Source organism: Lissotriton vulgaris, chromosome 12, assembly GCF_964263255.1.
Source record: "Lissotriton vulgaris chromosome 12, aLisVul1.2, whole genome shotgun sequence".
NCBI lineage: Eukaryota > Metazoa > Chordata > Amphibia > Caudata > Salamandridae > Lissotriton > Lissotriton vulgaris.
Genome location: NC_141700.1, coordinates 702320516 through 702344791, shown reverse-complemented (window position 1 = coordinate 702344791; position 24276 = coordinate 702320516). Strand labels below are relative to the sequence as shown.

At 43.4% G+C, this 24276-nt stretch overlaps 1 protein-coding gene across 1 annotated transcript in view; it reads right to left on the bottom strand.

The window, feature by feature from the left end:
- The window catches only part of LOC147678039 (uncharacterized), a 360244-nt gene that overhangs the window by 201716 nt on the left and 134252 nt on the right, over nucleotides 1-24276 (bottom strand). Inside the window, exons 4-5 of the mRNA XM_086945608.1 lie at nucleotides 14086-14283; nucleotides 12397-12515 (exon numbers count right to left, since the gene is read on the bottom strand). Of these exons, the coding sequence (XP_086801734.1) occupies nucleotides 12397-12515; nucleotides 14086-14283 (317 nt within the window). The remainder of the gene's footprint in view (nucleotides 1-12396; nucleotides 12516-14085; nucleotides 14284-24276) is intronic.

Genomic DNA, 24276 nt, shown 5'->3' with positions numbered 1-24276 from the left:
GCCAATAAGTAATATATGTATATTTGTTTCTAAAAGGCGAGTAAAATGCACTCTTATGGGAAATATACTGGCAATTAGATTTTATTCGAGTTATATGTGTCAAAACGTGTAACTCGAATAAAATCTGATTGCCAGTATATTTCCTGTGAGAGTGCGTTTTACTCGCCTTTTGGATACGAAACAAATTAATCCGGTGTGCTCCACCGGCATTGCGTATCAACTACCATTTGCCAGAAGACTGGAAGGATCAAAATGTGAGGAATATATATATATATTCGAAGAGCCCTTGAGACTAGGTAAATAGTTGATCTCGATTGCAAGTCTCCCTCAGGCCTTAACGCCAGCGAAGATTTCTACACCTGTCTATAGTCTCCTATTCAGTGTTTCACTGAATTTCCTCTCATGTTCAACCTTATGGTTCCATCATTGATCACCTCATTGTTGTAAGAAATGCGTAAAAAACTTTTCAATGAGTTGATAAATAGAGGTGCCTGCGCCTTTTTCTCTATGTACAGTTCAGGAGATCAGTCAAACATTTTATTTGTTTTTAACAGTCTTTGATATAAAAGAATTTGTTCTTTTGTATATAGTGTTTTCACTGGTTATTGCACATTCTTTTTTTCACCAATGTTACATTGCATTCTGCACTTTATTTGCAGCATGGCTATGGAGATATATGTTATATGGATTCTCTGTATGACATTGATATAACCCACTTGGGTCATATTAGCTTAAAACTTTTTTGCTCGGATCAAATCACTAAACATATAATCATGGTTGATTAAAGCAAAACATAGGTTTTGATGATTACAAAATAATTCTCTTGATCAATTTGTACATATGTTTTTAACAATACTGTGTTTTATAAAGCTTGCTTCGTTTTGCGGCTTTGTATATAGAAACATATGTTAATGTGACAAATTGTGTCGTGAAATAATGAAAGTAATGGGTTGCAGATTAATGTGATTTGAAACGTATACTTAGTATTTTTTCCATTTCTAGACATGCTGTTCTGCGTAACAACCAATCATGTAACAGAGTGACGCGTCCTTGCACTTTAAAAATGAACTGCTCCTTTTGTAGCATTATGTGATCAAGGCCTCTGGGCAGGCCGAAACGTTATGCTGGTGGCGAGAAAAAATTCAATAAATAATTCACCTTCAAGCTTGGGTCGGCTCTCGTTTCCTTCTCTAGTGGAGTCCTGTTGTACGGAGGATTGCTGGAGTTGTTGGTTCGAGTTGTTTATATATATATTTCGGCTGGATTGCCTTCTTCAGATGCCGCTGCTAACAGGGTCGTGTCTTCAACCCCACCTTTTAAATTGACTCCAACCCTCCTATTGGCAGGAGTCCGCTTCACCAAACTACACATAGCCATGTGACCGCTGCATCCAGTAGGAAACTACAGCTCCCAGAAGCACTTATTCCCTGGTGAGTATTCCGTTTGGGAAAGCGAGGAGTCAAAATGCAAAATAGTTGAAATTGAAGCATTTAAAGGCGCCGGTGTCCAAAGTGGATTGTGCTGTTTGTTTCTGTGCCTGATGGCTTCCTTCAGTCCCCTTTGACGTTCGAGCCTCGGTTACAGGGGTCTGCCGGGCTGTGAGGCAATGTTGCAATGAACCTGCCTCTTCATGCAGTCACGAGCCGCAAGGCAGCAGCCCATGGCGTAGCCTGAACTTCGAGGCGGGAAGGAGACGTTCCAATAACTTGGACAAAAGAGAGCTGCAGAAACAGGTGCCAGCGTCGCTCCAGCCGCTTGAAGAACGGGGCCTCTTGTCACGCTTCTGGCATGCGTGAATAGAATCCGTACAAAAAAACCCTCCGGTAAAGAAGTTTAGAGGCCACATCAGGGGAAGTTCAGAAGACCTTTATTAGGCAGAATCGGGCATAATGTATTTCAGCTGGATTGCCTTCTTTAGATGCCGTTGCTAACAGGGTCGTGTCTTCAACACCACCTTTTAAATTGACTCCAACCCTCCTATTGGCAGGAGTCCGCTTCACCAAACTACACATAGCCATGTGACCGCTGCATCCAGTAGGAAACTACAGCTCCCAGAAGCACTTATTCCCTGGTGAGTATTCCGTTTGGGAAAGCAAGGAGTCTAAATGCAAAATAGTTGAAATTGTAGCATTTATAGGCGCTGGGTGTCCAAAGTGGATTGTCCTGTTTGTTTCTGTGCCTGATGGCTTCCTTCAGTCCCCTTTGACGTTCGAGCCTCGGTTACAGGGGTCCGCCGGGCTGTGAGGCAATGTTGCAATGAACCTGCCTCTTCGTGCAGTCACGAGCCGCAAGGCAGCAGCCCATGGCGTAGCCTGAACTTCGAGGCGGGCTGGAGTCGTTCCAATAACTTGGACAAAAGAGAGCTGCAGAAACGTTCAGATCAGAAGCCACCGAAGTCATCTGCGGCGTCCCTCAAGGCTCCTCGCTCAGCCCTACCCTCTTCAACGTCTACATGAGCCCCCTCGCAGCCATCGCACGCCAGCACAACCTCAACATCATCTCCTATGCCGACGACACCCAGCTGATCCTCTCCCTCACCAACGACCCCGCCACCGCCAGAGCCAACCTACACGAAGGGATGAAAGAGGTAGCCGAATGGATGAAGAACAGCCGCCTGAAACTGAACTCGGACAAGACTGAAGTCCTCATTCTGGGATCTTCACCCTCCGCCTGGGAGGACTCCTGGTGGCCCCCCCGCCCTAGGCAGCGCACCCAAACCGACAGACCACGCACGCAACCTGGGCGTCATCCTGGACTCCTCCCTCTCCAGGACCAGACAAGTCAACACCGTCTCCTCGATGTGCTTCAACATCCTGCGCATGCTATGTAAGATCTTCCGGTGGATCCCCACTGAGACCAGAAAGACGGTCACCCAGGCCCTCGTCACCAGCCGCCTGGACTACGGCAACTCCCTCTACGCCGGAACCACCGCCAAACTCCAGAAGAGGCTCCAGCGGATCCAGAACGCCTCAGCACGACTCATCCTGGACATCCCCCGTCGCAACCACATCTCCGGACACCTGAGAGACCTGCACTGGCTCCCGGTCAACAAGAGAATCACCTTCCGTCTCCTCACCCACGCACACAAAGCCCTTCACAACCAAGGCCCAGGATACCTCAACAGCCGCCTTAACTTCTACGCTCCCAAACGCCAGCTTCGATCGACCGGCCATGCCCTCGCCGCCGTCCCCCGCATCCGAAGAGCCACCACAGGGGGAAGGTCCTTCTCCTACCTCGCCGCCAAGACTTGGAACTCCCTCCCGACCCACCTCCGCCTGACCCAGGACCACCTCGCCTTCAGGAAGCAGCTCAAGACCTGGCTGTTCGAGCAGTAGCGGACCCCCCTCCCCTAGCGCCTTGAGACCCTCCGGGTGAGTAGTGCGCTTTATAAATGCCTTGATTGGATTGATTGGATTGGATAGGTGCCAGCGTCGCTCCAGCCGCTTGAAGAACGGGGCCTCTTGTCACGCCTCTGGCATGTGTGAATAGAATCTGTACAAAAAAAACCTCCGGTAAATAAGTTTAGAGGCCACATCAGGGGAACTTCAGAAGACCTTTATTAGGCAGAATCGGGCATAATGCATTTCGGCTGGATTGCCTTCTTCAGATGCCGCTGCTAACAGGGTCGTGTCTTCAACCCCACCGTTTAAATTGACTCAAACCCTCCTATATATATATATACACACATACACACATACACACAAACACACAAACACACTCAAAATATTTTACACAAATCACAAATACATTTTAAAAAACTAACTCCTGTCTGAAAACATTAAAAATTTAGAAGCAATTCAGATACTTAACTGTAACTACAATCCTACATGCATCAGGAAAAATGCATTCAGGATGTGGGGGATCAAATTTGCTATTCTAAGTTAAATCTAACAAACGTTAAGGAAAATACATACATAGGGGTTTAAAATATACTTGTCTAAATTGAGCTAACAAATGTTATGGAAACTATAAATATTAGAGGAATATCAAATGTAATATTATAACTCCAGTCTAAGACATGTTAGAGGAAGTTCATACATTGTGTGATTAATATCTACCAGTCTAACAAACAATGGGTAAAGTGTAAACCTTGATGGGATCAGATTTACAATTCTAACTCTAATGTAACAAACTTTGGGGAATGAGCATACATTGTGATGGGCAATGTTTAGCTCTCATATTCCAGCCTAACAAACATTGAAGAAAGTGTAAACATTGTGAGTGGGGGAGTGGTGAAGTTAATCCTTACTATCTAACTCTAGTCCAATAAAAGTTGAGAGAAATGTTTACCTGGGGAGGCAGATTTCCTATTGTAACTACATTCTAACAAACATTGTGGAAAGTGCATTATCGGGGTCGGGGGAATTTAACATTGTTACTTCAGTCCAGCAAACACTAGGTAAATGCATAAATGGAAGCGTGAGATTGCCTAATATAACTTTAGCCCAAAAAACATTGTAAGATATGTATCCTACTTTTCTAAGTCAAATCTAACAAATATTGGAGAAAGAGTATACATTGGGAGGGGGGGAGTTTACAGTTACTACTCTAACTCCAGTTCAGTAAATATTGGAGAAAGTGCATACATTAGAGGTGTCAAATATACTATTCTATCTATAGTCTAATAAACATGGAGGAAAGTGCATATATGGGAGTGTCACTTTCACTACACCCATATAGAAAAATACTTTGAATCAAAATAGCAAGACAATCATAAAAATAACATTCATTTAAAAAATAGATTTTTTAAATGCTTTACATTTAAAAATGCTGTTATTTAAGAAATAAACTAATTATATATTTTAAATAAACAATATACCTCAGAATCACACATGAAATAAACACACACCTAACAAATCCTCTATATCACAGAATAATTATTTAAAGTTCCAATTCTTTAAAAAGACCGCAAGTTCGAAATGCGTTTCTGTGAGGCTCCCTCCTAGTCCCGAGTCCGTGCTGGACTTGTGGACTAGTCAGAACCTGTTCCACATTGTTTTTGATGCATGGGGTGGTGCTGCACCCCAAGAAGCTCCTCGGAGGCAGTCCTGCATCAGGGTCTGCGGTGTTACTCATGCTGTAGCACCCACAATTTAAGAACATCCTCAAGGATTCTCTTTAAGCACTCTTCTTTTCAACATCTATTTAGCTCCACTAGCTCATTTAATTCCATCATTGAAGCTGAGATTTTATGCCTATGAGGATAACACCCAGCATATTTTCGGGTCGATAGTAATGTGGTCATGTCACAAGACCAGCTGATGGAGGTTTATATGCCATAGCCAGATGGATGCAATTTAATTTCCTTTGCATAAAAATGGATAAAACTTACATTTTATTTTTCTGAAACTCTACATCATGACCACATACTTGGTGGCCACATGAGGTAAGACCTAGTTCACCAGCAGTTTGGTAGCTTATAATTTGGGTATCATATTTGATCACAATCTCCCTTATGAATCTCTCTTAAGAAAATGAGTTATTTGTTGGGAAGGATGTGGGTCCTTCACAACTTATAAGTCTGCAACCTTACTTCTACTGTGAAACAAGTACCCTTTTGTAGCACTTGACTCACTCAGGTTTGCTAGGCAGAGTAGTCCGATGCCTATTCAGGGGAGGTATTGTGGGCGGTAAACAACCTTTACAACGAAACTTTTACAACGCACTACCATTACGACGCAACTTATACAACGCAAACCATCACAACGCATTGTGCTGGGGGGCGCTCTAGGATAAGGAATAGGTTTAATTTACTATCCAACACCTTCCCTACTATCCACGGGGACTGGAGTTGGAATAGTAAATTAAACTATTCACTATCCAGCGCCCCAAAGCACTATCCGTTGTAAAGGCATGCGTTGTAAAAACCGCGTTGCAAAGGCATGCGTGGTAAAAGCATGCGTTGTATCGTCATACATCCATTGTGGGCTCGTACCACTGCACTTAGGAATGCAACAAACAGCACTCAATAAAGTTGGCAGTGGGGCATGGAATTGCAACTGAAATAATCCATGAAGAATTGAGCATGTCCTTTATTACAGATCTTATACGAATCCGCCCGCTTTTACTGTGGTGTTCTGTATGGTTCAATTATCACTTAAATTTAAATAGGCTCATACTGCAGGATTGCCTGTCATTAGACAATATAGCAATGATCCTGTGGTTCCAAAACATTAAGAATTCTTTTAATGAATTAGGGAGAATAGGTTTATTTACTGACCTTAGAGGTATATTGAAAAAAGATCTTGCTTGGGTTAAGCAGGCTTTCTCCCAGAGTGTTGCAGCCGAACAAGAGAACCCTGCTTTACTAAAGCAGTCTATGGGCAGGTATAGAATTGTCAAATCTGAGAAGGGATGCAGCCTTATCTTCTTTTGGACATGCCTATCCTGCTTCAGCGCCTCTTGACATGTTTGATTAGACCTGCAGACACCTACATACAAATTTTAGCTACCCCTAAACTGTGATTTTTTGTTTCTCATTTTTGTGTCTGGTGTCCTTTGTCCAAGTAATTAGTAATGTGCCTCTAGGTCCAAGCTAATTGTTGACGATAGTAATTTTATAAACTGCCTTATTTGGAAATTGATTGTTTTAGGCGTTCTTGTTTACTTTTAAATCCAAATCAACAGTCGATGTATTTTAATTTATGTACCATTTTTTCGCTCATAGTGCTTTCTATCTTATGTCATGTGTATTTGTATGCCTTTTATCTAAAGTTTTATAAAAGTTGATTGATTGACAAGTCATACTTCTGCCAGTGCTTTTTGCAATATTACTCACACACTGCTACAAATTAATTTACAAATATATACAAATTGGCAGGTGGAAATGCCTACGGTGACACCCTTTAAATATTAACACTCCAGAAGCCCTGAACCCTAAAACCACACGCCCCCCCATATGCTAAGCACTATATATCGAGATACAGTTATTAAAAGTCGAGCCTAATGGCTTATTATTAATCAATCAAAATATTTAAACTGGATCTGTAAAGCGCTGCTTATCACCTGTGAGGGTGTACAGGCACTGACTGGAGAATGCTGCTGCTGAGTGTAGTCAGTCGAACAGTCAGGTCTTTACACCATTTCTGAATTTCTGCAGGGTGGAGGAGGTCTGGAGGTGGAGGGGAATGTGAGGCCATTCCAGGTTTTGGTGGCCAGGCAGGAGATGGTGCTACCCCTGCTTCAGTGGAAGCGGGGATTTTGGGAGAGGGAGAGGGAGAGGGAGGCAAGTGCAGTTGTCTAAAGGGATGGTGCATGTTTAACCTGTGGTTGAGGTAAGCTGGTCCATCGTTGTGCAGGGCTTTGTAGGCATGGGTTAGCGTTTTGAACTGATGCCTTTTGGGTATGGGGAGCCAGTGTCATAATTCTTGTAATAATACAAATAAAAGCAAATATATGTCATTGAGACCGAATGCAAACATAAAACTCTTTGAATATCCATTTGCGTGGGGCAATTTGTTTTCCAAATGGGGCCCTGATCTGCAACCAAATGCCATTTTCTCTTGCATTTTAATGCATTTTCGCAAGCTTCACATTTAAGTGTGTGCCTGTCTCCTCCTTGGGGACCACAAGGGAGGAACACAGCCCCTGCAGTCCTGACCGCCTCCTTGCATGGTAGGATTCTTCTTAAGCCAACGTGAGTGCTGACCTGCACACTTCCATTTAGCCTGCCACCAGTATTGATGGAAAGTTACAACTCAATGTCCCCCTCTGCTGAAATAAGGGAAGCACGATACATTCATAATTGCTCCTGGGGCTCTGGCCATCCCCTGATTCCCTCCATTCCTGGGAGCTCGGGATCAGGAAGCACTGCAGCATTCACTTCTGCTTCAGTCTCTTGGACACTGGGGGCACTGGAGCACTTTGTAAATGAGAACATAATGGCATTCACAGCTAATCCTGTACTTACCACAAAGAGCTATAAAAACATGTTGGGGGATGCATGTTGGTCACTCCCTGGGGGCGGGGCAGAACCATGCTTCCCACAGGATGACGCACCTTCACCCCACCCTTGCCCCAACCCAGCTGCACAGCAGTTTATGAGTTTTAAAGATAACGTTTAGTGGTTCAACCCTCTGAGAACTCTCTGGTAAGCTAATGTCATGCCCCTAATTGATATAGCTGCCTGTTCCCTTTTGTCAAAAACTTCTAAGGAGAGCCCCTCCTGTTTTTGGCTGCAGTGGTCTGGCTGCACTGCTTTGTTATCCTTTCGATTACCCTTGCCAAGACTGGTGCAGTGTGAAAAGGTCATACAGATTCTATCCCCTTCTTCTCTGCAAGGAACATTTAAACTCTGAATTGTTGTTTGCCATGAGATTGGTATGTTAATCTAGTATCTAGGCCTAACGATGGTAAAATAGTTTGTCAATCACACAAATCTGGGTTCACAAGACTATATTACCCTTTTTTTAAATGTAGGTTTTTTTTGTACAAAAGTCATCTTTTTTGCACTGATCACCCCCATTTTGACAGATGATGGTGGTTACTGACTCTGAAAGGGCCATGGGCTCTATCAGCTAGACCCAGGGCTAGTGTTCTGTCCCCTAAAGGTATATGGAAATTGGTATAATTCTGATTGGCAAAGACAGCCTTCCTGTGGGTCCAGAGTATATGGTAAGGCAGGTAGGTTTAGAGACCCCGGTGAACCTAAAATACTTAAGTATGCATTGATGTGGTGTCTGGTGTCATTTGAAAGCCAGGCAGCCTTGCATGCTGATTTGAAAATAAAACGGTGTCAAAATTTGACTTTGGTTTTAACCCCTTCCATGCTGGTGACGAACCCCAGCCGTCACGCTCTGCGGCGCTCGTGTGCTGATGACGGCTGGGGTTCGTCACGGCCCCACCCTGTTCTTTTGTTTACCGCACAGCGGCGGAAACGGCCCAGCATGGAAGGGGTTAAAGGTACTACCAAAGTCCAACACTAACTTTTTCATACATTTATATCACTCCTAAGGTCTGCCCTCTGCCTCAAGGGTATGGTGCATTGTTATAACAAGCAGTGGAAATTTAAAATGTGTTTATATGCCGTGATAAGGAAAAACTAGCCTGTTTTCCTATTGCAGGCTGCTAGTCCCAAAGACTATCATAGGAAGGCGTTTATTACACTTAATAAAGTCTAACTTTTTATTGGAGCCAACTAGACATCTCATTCAAAGTATCAAAATAATGGTTTTAATAAATCAAACAACTTGCAAACATCGGATTTATTATAAATATTACAGGAAAGTTATTTTAACTTAGTATTCCAAACTTACTTAAAATAGCCCTGTTGCAGCCTCTTCTGATTGGTCAGCCTTTTACAACCTGAGCCAAGCTGCTACCTGTGTAGGTGTGAAGTGGCATGGTGCTGAAACAATACAGCCATTTAATGGGAGAAGACTTGCTTCCTGGAGAAGCCAGGGAGAGGAAAGGGGCTGAGGAGGTAAGATGGACTTCAAAGGCAGGATAATAGATGTCATAGGACCCAGGCCAGCCCCCACTTCCCTGATCCCGAGCCATATAGGAACCCCCTGATTAGATTAGGAGAGGGGCTGGAAAGGAAATGTAGTCAGATGTTAGCCACATCTCTGGGTTGAGTTACACAGACACACACACACCAAGGTGAGAACTTCTCCATTTAGTTCTTTGGGTAAATAGTGTATTCTTGGTCAAAGATATGCCACAATTCTTAAGATGTAGTCATAGCAGGAGGTGGCAGCTTTATTCCAATTGGTTGGGGTTCTCACCATCCCGCAAGACCAGAATGGAGGATAAATATGGCAAAGCTGCAGAAGCTCTTTCTTTGGAGCACTGCTTGGAACAACAGAAGACAAAGGACTGCTATACTGGCTCCCTAGATTGCACCACAGAAGGCTTGCACTCATAAAGACTGCAACTTCTGCGCTTTCAAGTCCCCAAAAAGAAAGGACTGTGCCTGACTCGAAGGAAAAGGAGAGGACTCCCTGATCAGCAACAGGTACAACAGAGCTGGAAGAAGTCACCTGCCTGGGCTGTGCAGGTGCATTGTGGGAAATTAAGTCCTAGCCCCCAATAGGCATTCCAGAGTCTCTGACTCCTCCGACTGAGCTACTGGCCCCTTATTTTTCCAAAAGGAACCAAGCAAACTCAAGATTTTTAAGTGTGGAAACTTTCTGCAAAGTTTTGCAGAAAAGCTCCAGGAGAAGACCGGTTTGATGTCATGAGTCAGGCCGCTGTCGTCGAATTGTGAATTGGCCTGATTGAGCTGGTTAGTCCTGCTGAAAGCTCTAGAGCCCCTTCCCATTGAGGACACAGCCTTTCAGCGGCTAAGTGAGGCATCGCGCAGTAGCAGGCCGCCATCGTCAAATCAAACTTCGGATCCAAGAAGCCCGAGTACACACCGTCAAGGCAATCAATGAGGGAAAATCCTAATATAACACATGGAGCTATGAACTGGTATCAAAGCGCTGCATGCATATTGAAAGGCAGAGGTTTACAACCTTATTGATTTTATTACTCAATCTTTCATTACTCTAAGGTTGCTCAAAGGGGTTAGTTTGGGTAGTAATACAATTTTATTAGTATGAAAATCCCAATTGTGTTGCGTTTCAAATCCTGAGTTTATGGGGCAAATGTACTAACGCCTTGAGCCTGGTTTGCATAACAAAAGTAATGCAAACCTGGTGCAAAATGTTGGTTTGGGTCATACGTTCCAGAACAAATCCTGAATTGTGCTGGACAGTTGCCATAATGTAATGCAAAGTAGCACTATGCACTATTTTACAATGAGGAGGCATAACTTGGGTGGTACATGAACTTTCCCTTGTACCCACTCCTGGATATTGATCCTAATTCCTATCTACTATCTTTCATTGAAAGGGATTTGCATCAAAACATTATGCCTCCTTGAAGGAGATTCAAAGGTGGGGAAAAAATGTAATTTTACCAAACCTTACCAACGTTGTGAAATCATAGAATTCATTATATGCTGGATGGTTAACGTACTGGTATAAAAGCTATACTTGACATCACGCAAACACCCTTGGGTCATGGTGTATGCATTGGTGCAAGGTAGCCTAAGTTAGACCAGCGTTTGAGGGGAGAGCAGCAGCACCGTATCAAAGTAGATTATGGTGCTGCTGTGCTCTGTCCTTTCCACACCACGCAACTTGCTGTGTGTGCTGTGTGAAACGTAGTAAAAATGCCACTCTGTTTTTTTCAGACCAAGCACTCTTAAGGGCTGTTGCCTACCAGTATGGATGACATGAGGCTCCTTCAATTTATAGTCTTCATTGTCTTAAGTAATATTTCTTATACATTGATTTATACACTTACATCACTCATTGTCTCTCTATTCTTTTTAAAATATATTTTTTAGAGTTTTATATATCGCAAACTAGACCGGAGACATCAGGAATCAGAGCGCTTCACATAGCACTAGTTTTGTTACAGCAGGACACATTCATTTTTGTTAGGCACCGGGAGATTAAGTGAGTAGCCCAGAATCACAGGATGTTGAGCGTCATTGCCGAGTCTCAAACCCGGTTCTCCAGCTTCAAGGTCGACCGCTCTAGCCGTAAGGCTACATCCTCTACCCATCCTATCTGTGATGTGAAGCACTCTGACAGTCTACATTGGGATAAGTAGCCCTGTAAAATAAAGAAATGTGAGACAGGGCATCTTTGTAAAGGAGGTCAAAGGAGGTGGCACAACAAACGTTGTCGCCGCCACCAATCCTAAAGCCAGCGCAGACCAAATATGCTGCATTTTAGAGAAAATGTTTTCTGTAAAGTGTGAACCCTTTTCTTAGATGTAATCATCTAAAATTGGTACTGGTTATGCTACAGCTAAAGCAAAATGATGAAAAAGACAGAGCCCCTCCTTGAAAGATTTGGCAATGATCCCCTCAGATCATACATACCTAGAGATAAACAAGAATTGATTGGTGTACTGCCTGAAGTAATCGTTCTTACTGATAATTACATTGGGCAGTATTCTAGTTCATTATTTTGTCTCCCCCTAAATCTCCAGAGACGAACCACATGAAAATCATCCATGGCCCTGGTCCAAAAGCCACAGTCCACTCCAAACTGATAGGTCATGCCCACTCTGCATTCGAACATAAACGCCCTCAGCCGTGTTTTGGCCTTCTTAGTTGTCATCAGTGAGGAGTCATAGTTAAGTTCAATGGCAGATGAGCTATGGGGCCCACGTTTGCGCTTAACTGGCACACTTTAGACATCTGAATGCTCTGGGAGAAATAAAATGGGAAATATGGCGCACAATAGACTTTAGAGATCCCTCATTTGTGGACTATGGCCAGTGTGCTTGTTTTACTGTTCTTTCACTTTTTAAGTGTCTTTCTGTCTATTAAAGTTTTTTTTAAATTGCTAACAGAAGAACATCACAGTTTCGTCTCTGGCTTTTAATCTCACTTACCTCAGCCTTGAAGTTGCGCTCAAAGTATTGATATTCCTCGCTGGCAATATTCGTCAGCTGAGGGGTAAACTCTTGGTTGGTGATTGTTACTCCGACTTCCACTTCTGCCTCGACGGTGGCTGAAAGAAACAGGTTTGAAATGAACTACTCAGCTTTTCACTCCAATGGGACCTTATGACAATTGAACAGAGCAATTGCCGAAAATAGCAGGTAGAGGTACTCCCCTACTTGAAAGTCCGGCCTTGCACACTACATATCAGTAAACAGCAAGAGATGGCATCCATGCACTACAGGCAAGGTGTAGTGCGAGAAGCTGGGCTTCCTACGTGCAAGGTCAGGTTTATAAGCCATCTGCTTGCGTAAATTTAACTTAAACTCGCACGTAAAGCTTGATTTGCAAGTGAAAAATCAATTTCAGAATTCATAAAGCATGAATATGTACTCATCATGAAACCAACTTTTGCATAATATTGCTAAATATAGAGCAACATTACAGTTGAATCAATCGTCTTCTAGGCCTGGGAAGTGGGATTTACAAAAGGAAGGGTGCTCTGGAAAGTGTGGCAAAACCGAAAAACGTGTGATTTTGAGGACATTCACACATTTTCAAAGATCCTTCCCTTCTCTGGGGCAGTCAGAAATTAAGGACAGGAGTAAATCCCTTTTTCATGCTAGGAATAGAATGGGAACACCCCCAGAAGTATAGAGAAATAGGGGAATAAGTTTCCTCACTAAAAAAAAAAATATTCATGAAGTTAAAAACATGATAATGTACAATTTCACTAATGCAAACAAGTAATTTTTGTATTAGCAGTTGCAAAATGTAGAAAAGTGTGCTAGCTGCGTTGGCCTCCTGTTCACATAATGGAGAATTCTGAAAACTTTCCAGGATTGCTCCAAGACTTGGAAATCTGAGGGAATTAAAAAATATATATACCCAAGAGGGGAAGTGTTTCTACAGGTTACAATTTACAAAATATTTTGACAATCATACCATTTATCTTTACAGTGCAGGTACAGGAGTAGGGACTGATAGCCAACCTCTACAAATGAGATATAGAAATGGTTTCAGTCCATCTGCCTCTATAGACACTCCGAAATTGGGATAGGCTCTAGTACTTCTCTACACTTCAATAGTAACCCGGTCAAGTGGGAAGTGTTCAATTGGGCTAAATCATCACTCCTAAGAGATTCAGAAACACTCTTCGCCATGCATGGCGCGGACCTGTTTTCCTTGTAAACTTGAGAAGCTTGTTTTAATGGCTCTGGTGAAAACTGGGCAAGTAATTTATAATTCTCGGATCAGTTGTTGATTTTATAAATTAAATTCATGTACTGTAGGGCAGAAATATGTTCTTAATTGATTGATAACATTGTCATATTGCAATTAGTTTTTCAAATAATTTTCTAATGTTTATTTAGTTTATAAATGCAAATCAAAAGAAAAAATGACTGGTAGTATGGGTTGAGAGAAATTATTTTTAGAGCGCACATACCCAAAATATGTTGAGGTGCAGAGGAAGTGGTTTGTGCATGTAGGTTGCCTCCAAAAACATTCTTTACAAACATATAGAGGCATATTTAGGCACCTTAGATGAAAATGTTTTTTGTCAATCAGTACTTCGCTTGCTGCTATTAATCATCTAGGCTCAAACAATAATTAAAGAAGTAACTAACATTTATGCTTACCAATTTCAACTTTAATCTCGTCTATTGGATATTCACACAGATCACCATACCACCCGGCGATACAGATACATTTTATGTCATCTAAATGCCCATTCTGACACACTTTCGCCGGTTTTTCACATAATTTTCCAGTATAACCAGGCTTACAGATGCATGTTCCGTTAAATGGAGACCCTCCATTTTGACAAGGCAAAATGACTGCAAAAAAAAATATGGCATTGTATTAGTTAACAGAGAGAGTACGTCGCATTGTACTTTCTGCATCAGATCCACTTCAATGCTGAGTTCCAGAGAAGTCCAGAATATGACACTCAATATCTCAATATTTTGCTGCATAACCATGTATTGTGTGGTGAAAGCGTTTGTAGGGCGAAGTGGTGTCCTGAAGATATACACTTGTGTGTGTATGTGGGTAAGAAATTAGGTTATTGGTTGAGAGGAGTGGAAGTCCCACTAAGGCAACAACCAAAATCTGTGTCAGGGTGAACCACAAACGTCACTAAATTAACTTGTGCTTAACCCTCTGGTAGCTTGGCACAAAGCAGTCAGGCTTAATTTAGAAGTATGTATGAAGTTTTTAGGGAGCTCACACACTGTAATAAAGGGAAAAACACACAACTATCCCAAACCAATTTTTAAAAATCGAGGACATTTTTATAATAAAATTATAAAAGAATGAAAAATTCCAGTCAAGGGAACCAGAGATATTAAATGTTAAAGTTTTCAGGGTGAATAGCACCTAAAAGCACAAAGTGCAACTCACAGTCATCTGGTCGCGCTAGGTCGGGGGAAAGTCATAGGATTAGGCTCGCCACGATGGAGCGGGGGTCCGATATAGGAACCAGGTTAGTCCTGTTGAAAGATCACCTTCAAAGTTTGGCACAAGGAGTTCCATCCACCGTGAAGGAGGCTGCAGTGCGGAAGCTGTGCATTGTCACTGTAGCACAAAGAGCAGGTCAGGCGTTGTGGATGGTCGTCACTACAGCATGAAGAGTCAGTCAAGTGTTGCAGACTGTCCTTGCTGTAGCTTTGCGTTGGCGGTCATCGTGGGCTGTCGTTGATGTAGTGCTAAGTGCAGGTCACACATTGCCGGCCCCTGCAGATAGTCATTGTCAGCAGGAAGAGCAGGTTTCACCAGCTGGTGGTCGTCATCAGCAGCAGAGTCTTGGTGTGATCCGGCCCATTCACGGTCACGTGAAGTGCAAGGTTCAGAATTTTCACTTTTGTTTTGCAGGAGAAGTTTCTACAGAAGCCAACCAAGGGTCTACGACTGGTCGGGGGAGGGCACCTCTTGAGAAAGAGGACTCACTCCAGCAGCAGCCAGCAGCAGGCTAAGGCAGGCCCAGGTGCACCAGGTCATCTAGGCAGTTGCAGGGAGGCCTCTGAAGATTGTTGTGTCCCTGTAACTCAAATAGAAAGTCAGCCAACTGACCCTGGGAATCACTCTGAGTAGACTTGGATGAATGCAAAGGCAAGGAGGTCTAATCTGCCTTCTCAGACTTATTACGAAGATCCCTAGACATGGTTCAGTCTCCCGAGCCATCAGCAGTCTTCACTGGAAGTGTGGCTCACTGGTTAGAGGAGGCAGACCCTGATGCAGAGGTCAGACCCGGGACCAGGGTTCAATTCCAGATGCGGCAGGGTCTTGAGCTCAAAATGTCCACGGACTTGATAATTCTCGCCTTGGTGCCTACTCGAATCATGAGTTCACACTCTACAACTCTGGGCAATAGCTTGCTTAATCTCCACTACGGCCCTACCGTGATGGGATGCCTGGTCTTCACCTTGGGGATGCCCAGTAGTGGTTATCTCGCAGGGAAAGCCAGAACGGGTTCCCAAAGCAAGCGCTAAGAGACCTGTTGGTGATTTGGCGCTATATAAATCGAAATTAACATAACATAACATAACTGGCTGCCTGTGAGAAAATGTATAATCTTTAAGGGACTCTGTACATCTTAAAAGGCCTTGCAGGGCCAGCGCTCAATGTACCTGATAGATATCTTACAAATAGGACTCTCCTTTTGAGCTCGGCTTAAGACTGGATTGTTCCCCTCACAGACAGACTACCCGGGAAGGCAGGAGCCTGATAGGGTGCACAGCACTATATTGGAATTTTCTCCCATGGGAACAAAAAAATGCGACCTCTTTGCTTAAATTCAGGAAGGACTTAAAGACCTGGCTTTTCACCCTGGATCTTTGAGTCGTATATTTTGGAAAGCCGATGAATTATCCTCTGTCCCTTCTGTCATATGTAGTGCCAAGACACCTATGGACAATTGTTAGCACTTTACAAAAATGTAATCAAATCAGACTACAAGGCAGTTTTTTGAACATCAAAGAGTTCCTCTGGCAAGAGGGTAGTCCTTCTCCTAGAACTTCCAAAAGATCGAGAGTGTTCTGATGAGTGGCTCTGGAGATCCAATATGTATATCTGGTGACAGTCTTTGTGTGGGGAAGTCCTGTCCTGCCCCGAGATTTGGTTCTAAAAAGTGCTTCCCCTGTCAAGGCTTAAAACTGTCTGGGGGTGAAAAAATGCAGGGCATGTCTGATGTCCAGTGTCTTTGTGTGTACAGCATGAAAAGCCCTTTGAAGTGGGACTGGGTGCATCCCTTCCCCAGTCATCTTGCCTTGATGGACCATCCTGTCCAAACCTAAGCACCCATTGTTTTACTATATGGAGGCAATACCAAAACCTCAACAGCGGACCAAATGACAGTCATGTGACCCAAGATACTGGCAGAATGCACAAATGGTTCATGCAAGAAAATTTCAACTTTATAAAAAGTGGCCTTTTTAAAATTGCAACTTAAAGTCTGACTTTACCATTAAAGAGGATTTTAAATTACAATTACTTTGAGCGCAAGCAGCATAGCTCTACCTGCTCCCAATCTAAAGTTAGCACTTATTCAATGGAATAAGGTAAGCCAGTGATAGTTAAAGGGAGAAGTAAGGCTTGCCACAGTTAAAAAAGCAACTGTTGGAGTTTTTTACTGCCAGGACGTGAAAAATGTAAGTACAAATGGCCTACTTTTTAAATTCAATGCACCCTGCCCTGAGATCCTTAACCGCATCGCTGCGGCGGCTTTTCCCGCTGTGCGCGGCAAATTCGAAATTACCGCGTTACGTGACGAGCTGGCCTTGTCATCCGCGCAGGACAGGTAAGCGCGATGACGAGCCCAGCTCGTCAATAGCCTCGAAGGGGTTAAGGGCCCAATCTAGCAGTGGCTTATAAGTATTAAAATGGAAGGTTTAGGACTGCTATAAGGTTTATTTTGCCAGGTCACAATGGCAGCTTAAAACTGTACTACAGGCTGCAGTGGCAGGTCTGGAGACATGTTTTACAAGGCCACTTTAATGGGTGGTGCAATGAGTGCTGCAGGCCTACTAGCAGCATTTATTGTACAGGCTCTGAGGACATGTAGCACAACTGACTAGGAATTTATTAGTAAATTAAATGTGCCAATTATGAGTAGGCCAATTTTAGCATGATTGAAGGGCAGAGCACACTCATTTTATTACTGATTAGCAGTGGTAAGGTGCACAGAGTCCTAAAGACAACAAATTCAGCAAAAAAAGGGGTGAAGGCAAAATGTATGGGGGAATACCACTCCAAGAATGTCAGGTCTAACAATGGGTTTAATGAAATTGAAGACTGTGGGCTTGAAATTGTCTTTTGACAGGACTTAAATAATTGGAGGCCATAAAGATTTTGGGCCATGTGTACGTAGGCTATTACCGGTTGGTACCGGCTGAAAATCGGCAAATTTCCCATTACCGACCGGTATTTAGCCCTTTGCAATATAGGAGGCTGGATTTAAGGATTCGGTAATTTACCGATTCGTTATTTTAAGGAATCAGTAAAATACTGATTCCTTCATTTAAGGAATCGGTAAATTACCGAATCTTTAAATTCTATGTAGGGAGCACTCACGTGAGTGCATTTTTGGTTTAAGGATTCGTTATTTACCACCAACTACAAGTTGGTGGTAAATACCGAATACCTTTAAAAAAGCAATTTTGTGCTTTTTTGAAAGTGCCATGTGGCAGACATACATGCCCTTAGGCCATGTATGTGCACCACATGTGCATACATGCACGATTCTGGGGTGCAACAGGGTGTCAATGTGACACCCTGCCACCCTTGAATATGCTCCCCCTATTACCGATTTGGTATTTACCGAATCGGTAATAGCGAATGGCTAACCATTCATTCCTATGGGCGTCCAGGCCCATAGGAATAAAAGGGAAGTTATTCCATATTACTGATTCGGTAAATACCGAATCAGTAATATCGAATATTACCAAATCGGTAAAATTTACAGATTTTTTACCTACATTCTATTTACTGATTCTTAAATACTGAATCGGTAAAATTCGGTATTTAGGAATCGGTTAACAGAAATTACCTACATCTGGCCCTTTATGAGTTGTGCCTGTTCGTCTTCTTTCAATGTGACCTACAATTTTGTCAATCCAGTATTTGAGATCGAATTCTTTGCTCCACCTTTTGGCCTTGTGTATTCATCCGGCCTATTCCAAAAAGAATGGACACAGGTGTCCTTTCTTCTAATCTTAGCTACCACGGACTGTAACCTCTAACCCTTGGATCAGACATTAGCAGACGTGTAGCATGGTACACGGTGGGCAGGTTCTGAGTTAGAAGAGAGTTGAATTTCAGTGTGGCCTTTGTGTCTATGTGTGAAGTGTACTGGTGTCACGTCTGAGTGACCAAAGTTATGCTCTTTTCCTTTCTTGGTCTATTACACCTCAGGATGTGATGACAGGAAAAGGAAAGAGAGACAGAGCATCTGCAATGTGTATGAATGGTTCTTTCTGAAGTCTACCCCAGAGAGACTCATTAGCCGCCCATTGCACTCTCCAGATACAGGCAGCCATGGCAGATATGGTATAACTTCCTGGAAGAGACAGAGGATTGGCGCGTGGGCATGCCATGATAAATGTTATTCTGGTCCACCCAGGAGCAACGGGAAGAGAAACACATGCATGCACTGGTGAAACGCAGACACAGAAATGCTCTTTTCAGGCATGTCAGAGAAGTGACACAAAAGAGACAATGGTTACAAGCAGCCATGATAAAGTCTCTATCGCGCCCAATCAAGGCGAAGCTTGCAATGGGCACCACCTATAGAAAGCGAGGATTAATGCCAAACAAGATCTATGCAAAATGCTCGATGGGTCCACTGAGGTGTGACAGGAGAGAAACCCACTGGCTTGACTTTGACACAATGACCAGCCATCGTAATTGATGCAATAACTGTCCAGGAGCCAAGAAGAGTAATTTACAGGAATGTCACCATCATGAATGCAAAAAAGTACCCTCTATGACAAAGTGAGTCCCTGCAGGAGTGTACTGGTTCCAGGCAACCTCGGCCCAAGGCTTGCAGTCCCACAGAGAATCTAGCCAAGCCATCCCTGACAAATGACTGCATCTTCAAGTGTTACATCAACTCTTTCTGCCAATTTTGGGAGCGTTGAGAGGTAAGGTACATGCCCGCACTAAGCAATATAGAGCAATATACAGATAGCTAAACATGTACACTCCATTGCGGCTCTGCTGGGAAGACAACGTGACAGGAGGTACAAGGCCCTGCACTGAAAAGCTTTCATCCAGGCGTAGTTCTCTTCAATCAGTTGTGGATGTTGAACTCCATCGACTGCAGGAACAGGGAATCCTATTACAACTTACCTCCTACCAGGGGCGGCTCTAGGCTCATGGCGGCCCTGGGCAGGCAGCGCAGGTAGGGGGCCCTGGAAGAGGGGGTCCGGGTGGGGCGGAGCGTGGAGGCCAGTGAAGAGGGGGGAGTCAGGGTGTTTGGAAGTGGAAGCGGCCACCAAATCCCTGCCAGGGGCGGCCACGCAAATATGTATCCATCCTCAGAGGATTATTATATTAAGGATATATAGTGGCCTGGTGGCCCCTGGGGTTTGGTGGCCCTGTGCAGGTGCACAGCTTGCACATGCCTAAAGCCGCCCCTGCTCCTACAGCATGGATAGTTGCTTTTCCCAACTCATCTGCTAATGGTCAGCTAGTTTTCAGATTGCAATATTCTGTTCGAAAAGTGGCACAATTGTAAACTTGAAAAACGTTGCTCTAGCTACCGAGTACTCCCTTGTTAGCAGTGCTACCTCGGCCAGTTCTGCCCATTTAGCCCAAGGCATTGCATTCTGGGACCTGTTGTTTTGGTTTTTGCATTGTAGGTATGGGATGTAAGAATTCTAACACTATTACATTACAGTGCTGTTCTCTAAAAATTCAAACCAGGACTGGCTGACGGTGTTATGAAAAGCCCGGAGCCACTAGGCAATCAAAAGTGTACAGCGGAGCCACTAGGCAACCACAAATGTACAGCAGAGCCACTAGGCAACTAGGCATGTTAAAGTGAACCACTAGGCAGCCGCGCATGTTTCAACGGAGCCATTAGGCAACCAGGCGTGTTACAGCGCAAGAGACCATGGCTAGGGTAAGAATGCCGGATGCTCTGCTCCTATAGGTTGCCTGTGTTCTCATCGGCTTGTCATACACCAACGAGATGTGTGCCATTGTGGCCGTGTGTAACTTTTCTCAGGCTTCTCACATGGACCGATAGATTTGTTTTGAAACCACCAGTAACGGGCGTATGACGTTTAGAGTGTATTTTAAATTCTAGTTTCATGAAGACTGAGTATCATTAGTACAAAATTAATTGCATCTTTAAATATACAGACAAAAATTGTTAATAGAAACAGAATTCGGGATAAATCATCAGACAGTTCTGAAGTACACTGCTTTCATAATAATGTACGACTAATTTTAGCAAGTCAATTATGCTGCCCTCAAATAATTAATCTGCATATTACACGGGTGACGCCCAGTTTTGGGGCTGAATTCCGTCATAATGGCAAGATAATATTGAGACTCTTCTACATAAAGCAGAAAAGGTCAATTTAACCTTTTCACAAAAGCACAGGCAAACCACCTTATTGAAACAGGTGTGCGTTCAAATCTCTCATATAGACCTATGTGGTGACTGTATACGTATTTTAAGAAGTTATATAGTCCGATTACTTTTAAGTCTGTAACAATTAAGAAAAGCAGTGCGAGAGCTAGATTTGACTGCTTTTGGAATGAAAGTGTTTATTTGTTGATTGTTAAGTTTGGCTGTGTGTTTCGGTAAGTGAATGTGGAAACCACTCAATGGATGAATGAATGTATTGGTGAATGAACGAAAGACTGCTTACATGCGTGGATAAAGGGGAGAATAAATGAATGCGTGCATGGAATAGGCAAGGGCCTGCATGGATGGACGGAGAAAGGTTATAGCAGTCTAAGGCTTCAAATAGCCTCTGAGAGCAATAGCGATGAATATAAAAATGCCCAGAATACCCATAATTATCCAGTTCAAGCTTTATCCAAGGGCTGGGTACCATTGTGACATGAATGCCCACAGTGAAAATGACCACTATTGGACCAGTGAAAACAACACTGAATAGATATGTCAAGAATTGTCATCAGTATGCAAGTGAAATTGTGCAAGCATTACTCAGGAACGGCCAGCATTTCGCAAAGACAGTCCACAAAACATAATGTATTAGGACCAATATACTTCTTCATTTATCCCCCACCTCTGGTTCTTACTTCAAGTACCTAGATGTAGCAAGGCGCCTATCTGCGGTCGTGTCTTTACTTACCTCCCTTAGTGACTGTAGTAGAACAACCACCCTGCAATATTGAGTGGCAGCTTTTAGGATACCATTTAAAAAACTGATTTCAACAGAAGCTGAACTTTTCAGTCAATCTAGTCTCTGCTTAAAACACTTGTTGCACTGGGGGCAGCCCCGACCCCACCAACCACGCACGCAACCTGGGGATCATCCTCGACTCAACGCTCTCAATGACCAAGCAAGTCAACGCCGTCTCCTCCTCCTGCTTCAACACCCTCCGCGTGCTCCGCAAGATTCACAGATGGATCACGACAGATACAAGAAAGACAGTCACCCAGGCCCTTATCAGCAGCAGACTCGACTACGGAAATGCCCACTATGCGGGAGCCCCGACCAAGTTCATCAATCGACCACAACGCATCCAAAACGCCTCGGCACAACTGATCTCGATGTACCACGACACAGCCACATCACCCCCCACATGAGAAACCTGCACTGGCTCCCCATCAACAAGAGGATATCCTTCAAGCTCCTCATCCACGCACACAAGGCACTCCACAAGACCGGCCCAGCCTACCTCAACAGATGGGTCTTCTTCTACACCCCCAACCGCCATCTACGCTCCGCCGACCTCTCACTCGCCACTGTCCCGCGCATCCAAAGAACAACCACCGGCGGGAGATCCTTCTCCCACCTTGCCGCCAAGACATGGAACACCCTCCTACTGAGCCAACGACAGACCCAAGACCTGCTGACCTTCAGGAGGATACTAAAGACCTGGCTGTTCGATCAGCAGCGGCCCCCACCTCCCCCCGCCCCAGCGCCTTGAGACCCTCGCGGGTATGTAGTGCGCTTAACAAATGACTGATTGATTGATTGGTTTCAGGCAACTGCGGGATTTATGAACTTTTTCAGTTATAAACTGTGTTCATTCGTCCATTCATACTGCATCAAAACATTGTAATACACCAAGCATTTTAATGTACAGCAGAATTGCCTGCCTCGTCCTCGGGTTTAAAAGTGGCTGTACCTTTCAATGTGCTCTCGACAATCCAAGTGTGTAGCACAACCCTCCAAGATGGAACTGCGACCTTCCTTCGAGCTGAAAATATTTTAAACCTGCCACCTTTTGAGTTTGTCACTCTTATGACGCCTTGTTGGTGAATTCTTTGCCCAACAACCACTTAAGTAGCGAACATCTAAAGCTGAGAGTCATGTCTTCGTATATCCATATATATTAGCCCGAAACATTTTTTTCAGGGTTGAGAGCAAAGTTTCCCTGGAAAATCAAATGATTGTATCTTATAAAGTTATAAATGCATGTGCTAATGTATCCATTTTTGACTGGAGCAATTTCACGTCCTTGGTTCTAATTTAAGGTAAGGCCATGCTTGCCCTGAACACGTTTTACTTATAAAACAGGATTCTGGAGAAGAGAAGCATGTGTCAAGGACGTTCGTTCACATTTGTTGTTTGGCACTATGTTGTGGCGATGCGGTCATTTGTTGTTGCAATATTTCAATGGGATTTTATTGACTTGGACTCTGACTGTGTTGTTGCTTGCGGCCACATGCATCAAAGTATTTAGGAGTCGCAAACGGTGTGATTTGGTAAAATCGTCCGTTTGCGATTCCTAAATATCTTTTTAGTATGCATCAATCATTTTTGGCAAAATCAATATTTTTAGCGATTTCCAAAAATGCGATTGCTTCTAAGGAATCGCAAATTTGCAATTCCTTAAAAGCAATGCACGATTGTTTTTAAAATTGCGAATTCGCAATTAGGGGATGCAAATTACCACGAGGGTGAACCTCGTGGGAATTTGCGAAAAAGAATTAAAATGCTCAAATTAGCCTTTTAAACACTGTCATGTTACAGACACACATGTCCTTAGGACATGTGTATGTGAACATCCACTTTAAAATACATTTCAGGGGTGCAGGGGGGGTCCTTTGGACCCCCCCTGCACCCATGGAATGCATTAACATTTTGCGAATTCGCAATTCCCATTGATTCTTATGGGCCTTTTGGCCCATAGGAATCAATGGGAAATGCGAAATCGCAAATTAGAATTCGCATAATATTTGCGATTCGGTAAAAATTGCAATTTTTACTGAATCGCAAATATTATGCGAAAATATACATGCATCCCATTTTGCGAATTCCAAATTGCGATTCCCTATTTTTCGCAATTTGGAATTCGCAAACGGCCGGGATGATGCATGTGGCCGTTGGTGCTTTGACTATTTTTTTGTTTAGTGCCTCGTTATGTTTCAATTGTATTGATCTATAGCTTTGTCAACATAGCAATAGTAAGCAACAAAATACACCAGAACAATATGCACAACAAAATTATTAATAAATAACATGGTGCGGTACAACATAACAGTATAAGCAGAATGCTATACAACGACCCTAATACAACACAGTGACATCACATTGCAATAAGGCAGCCCAAACACATCAGCCCAAAAAAGAACAGAGCATATTACAACCACACCAAAAAGCCACATGACAATTGCACACAAA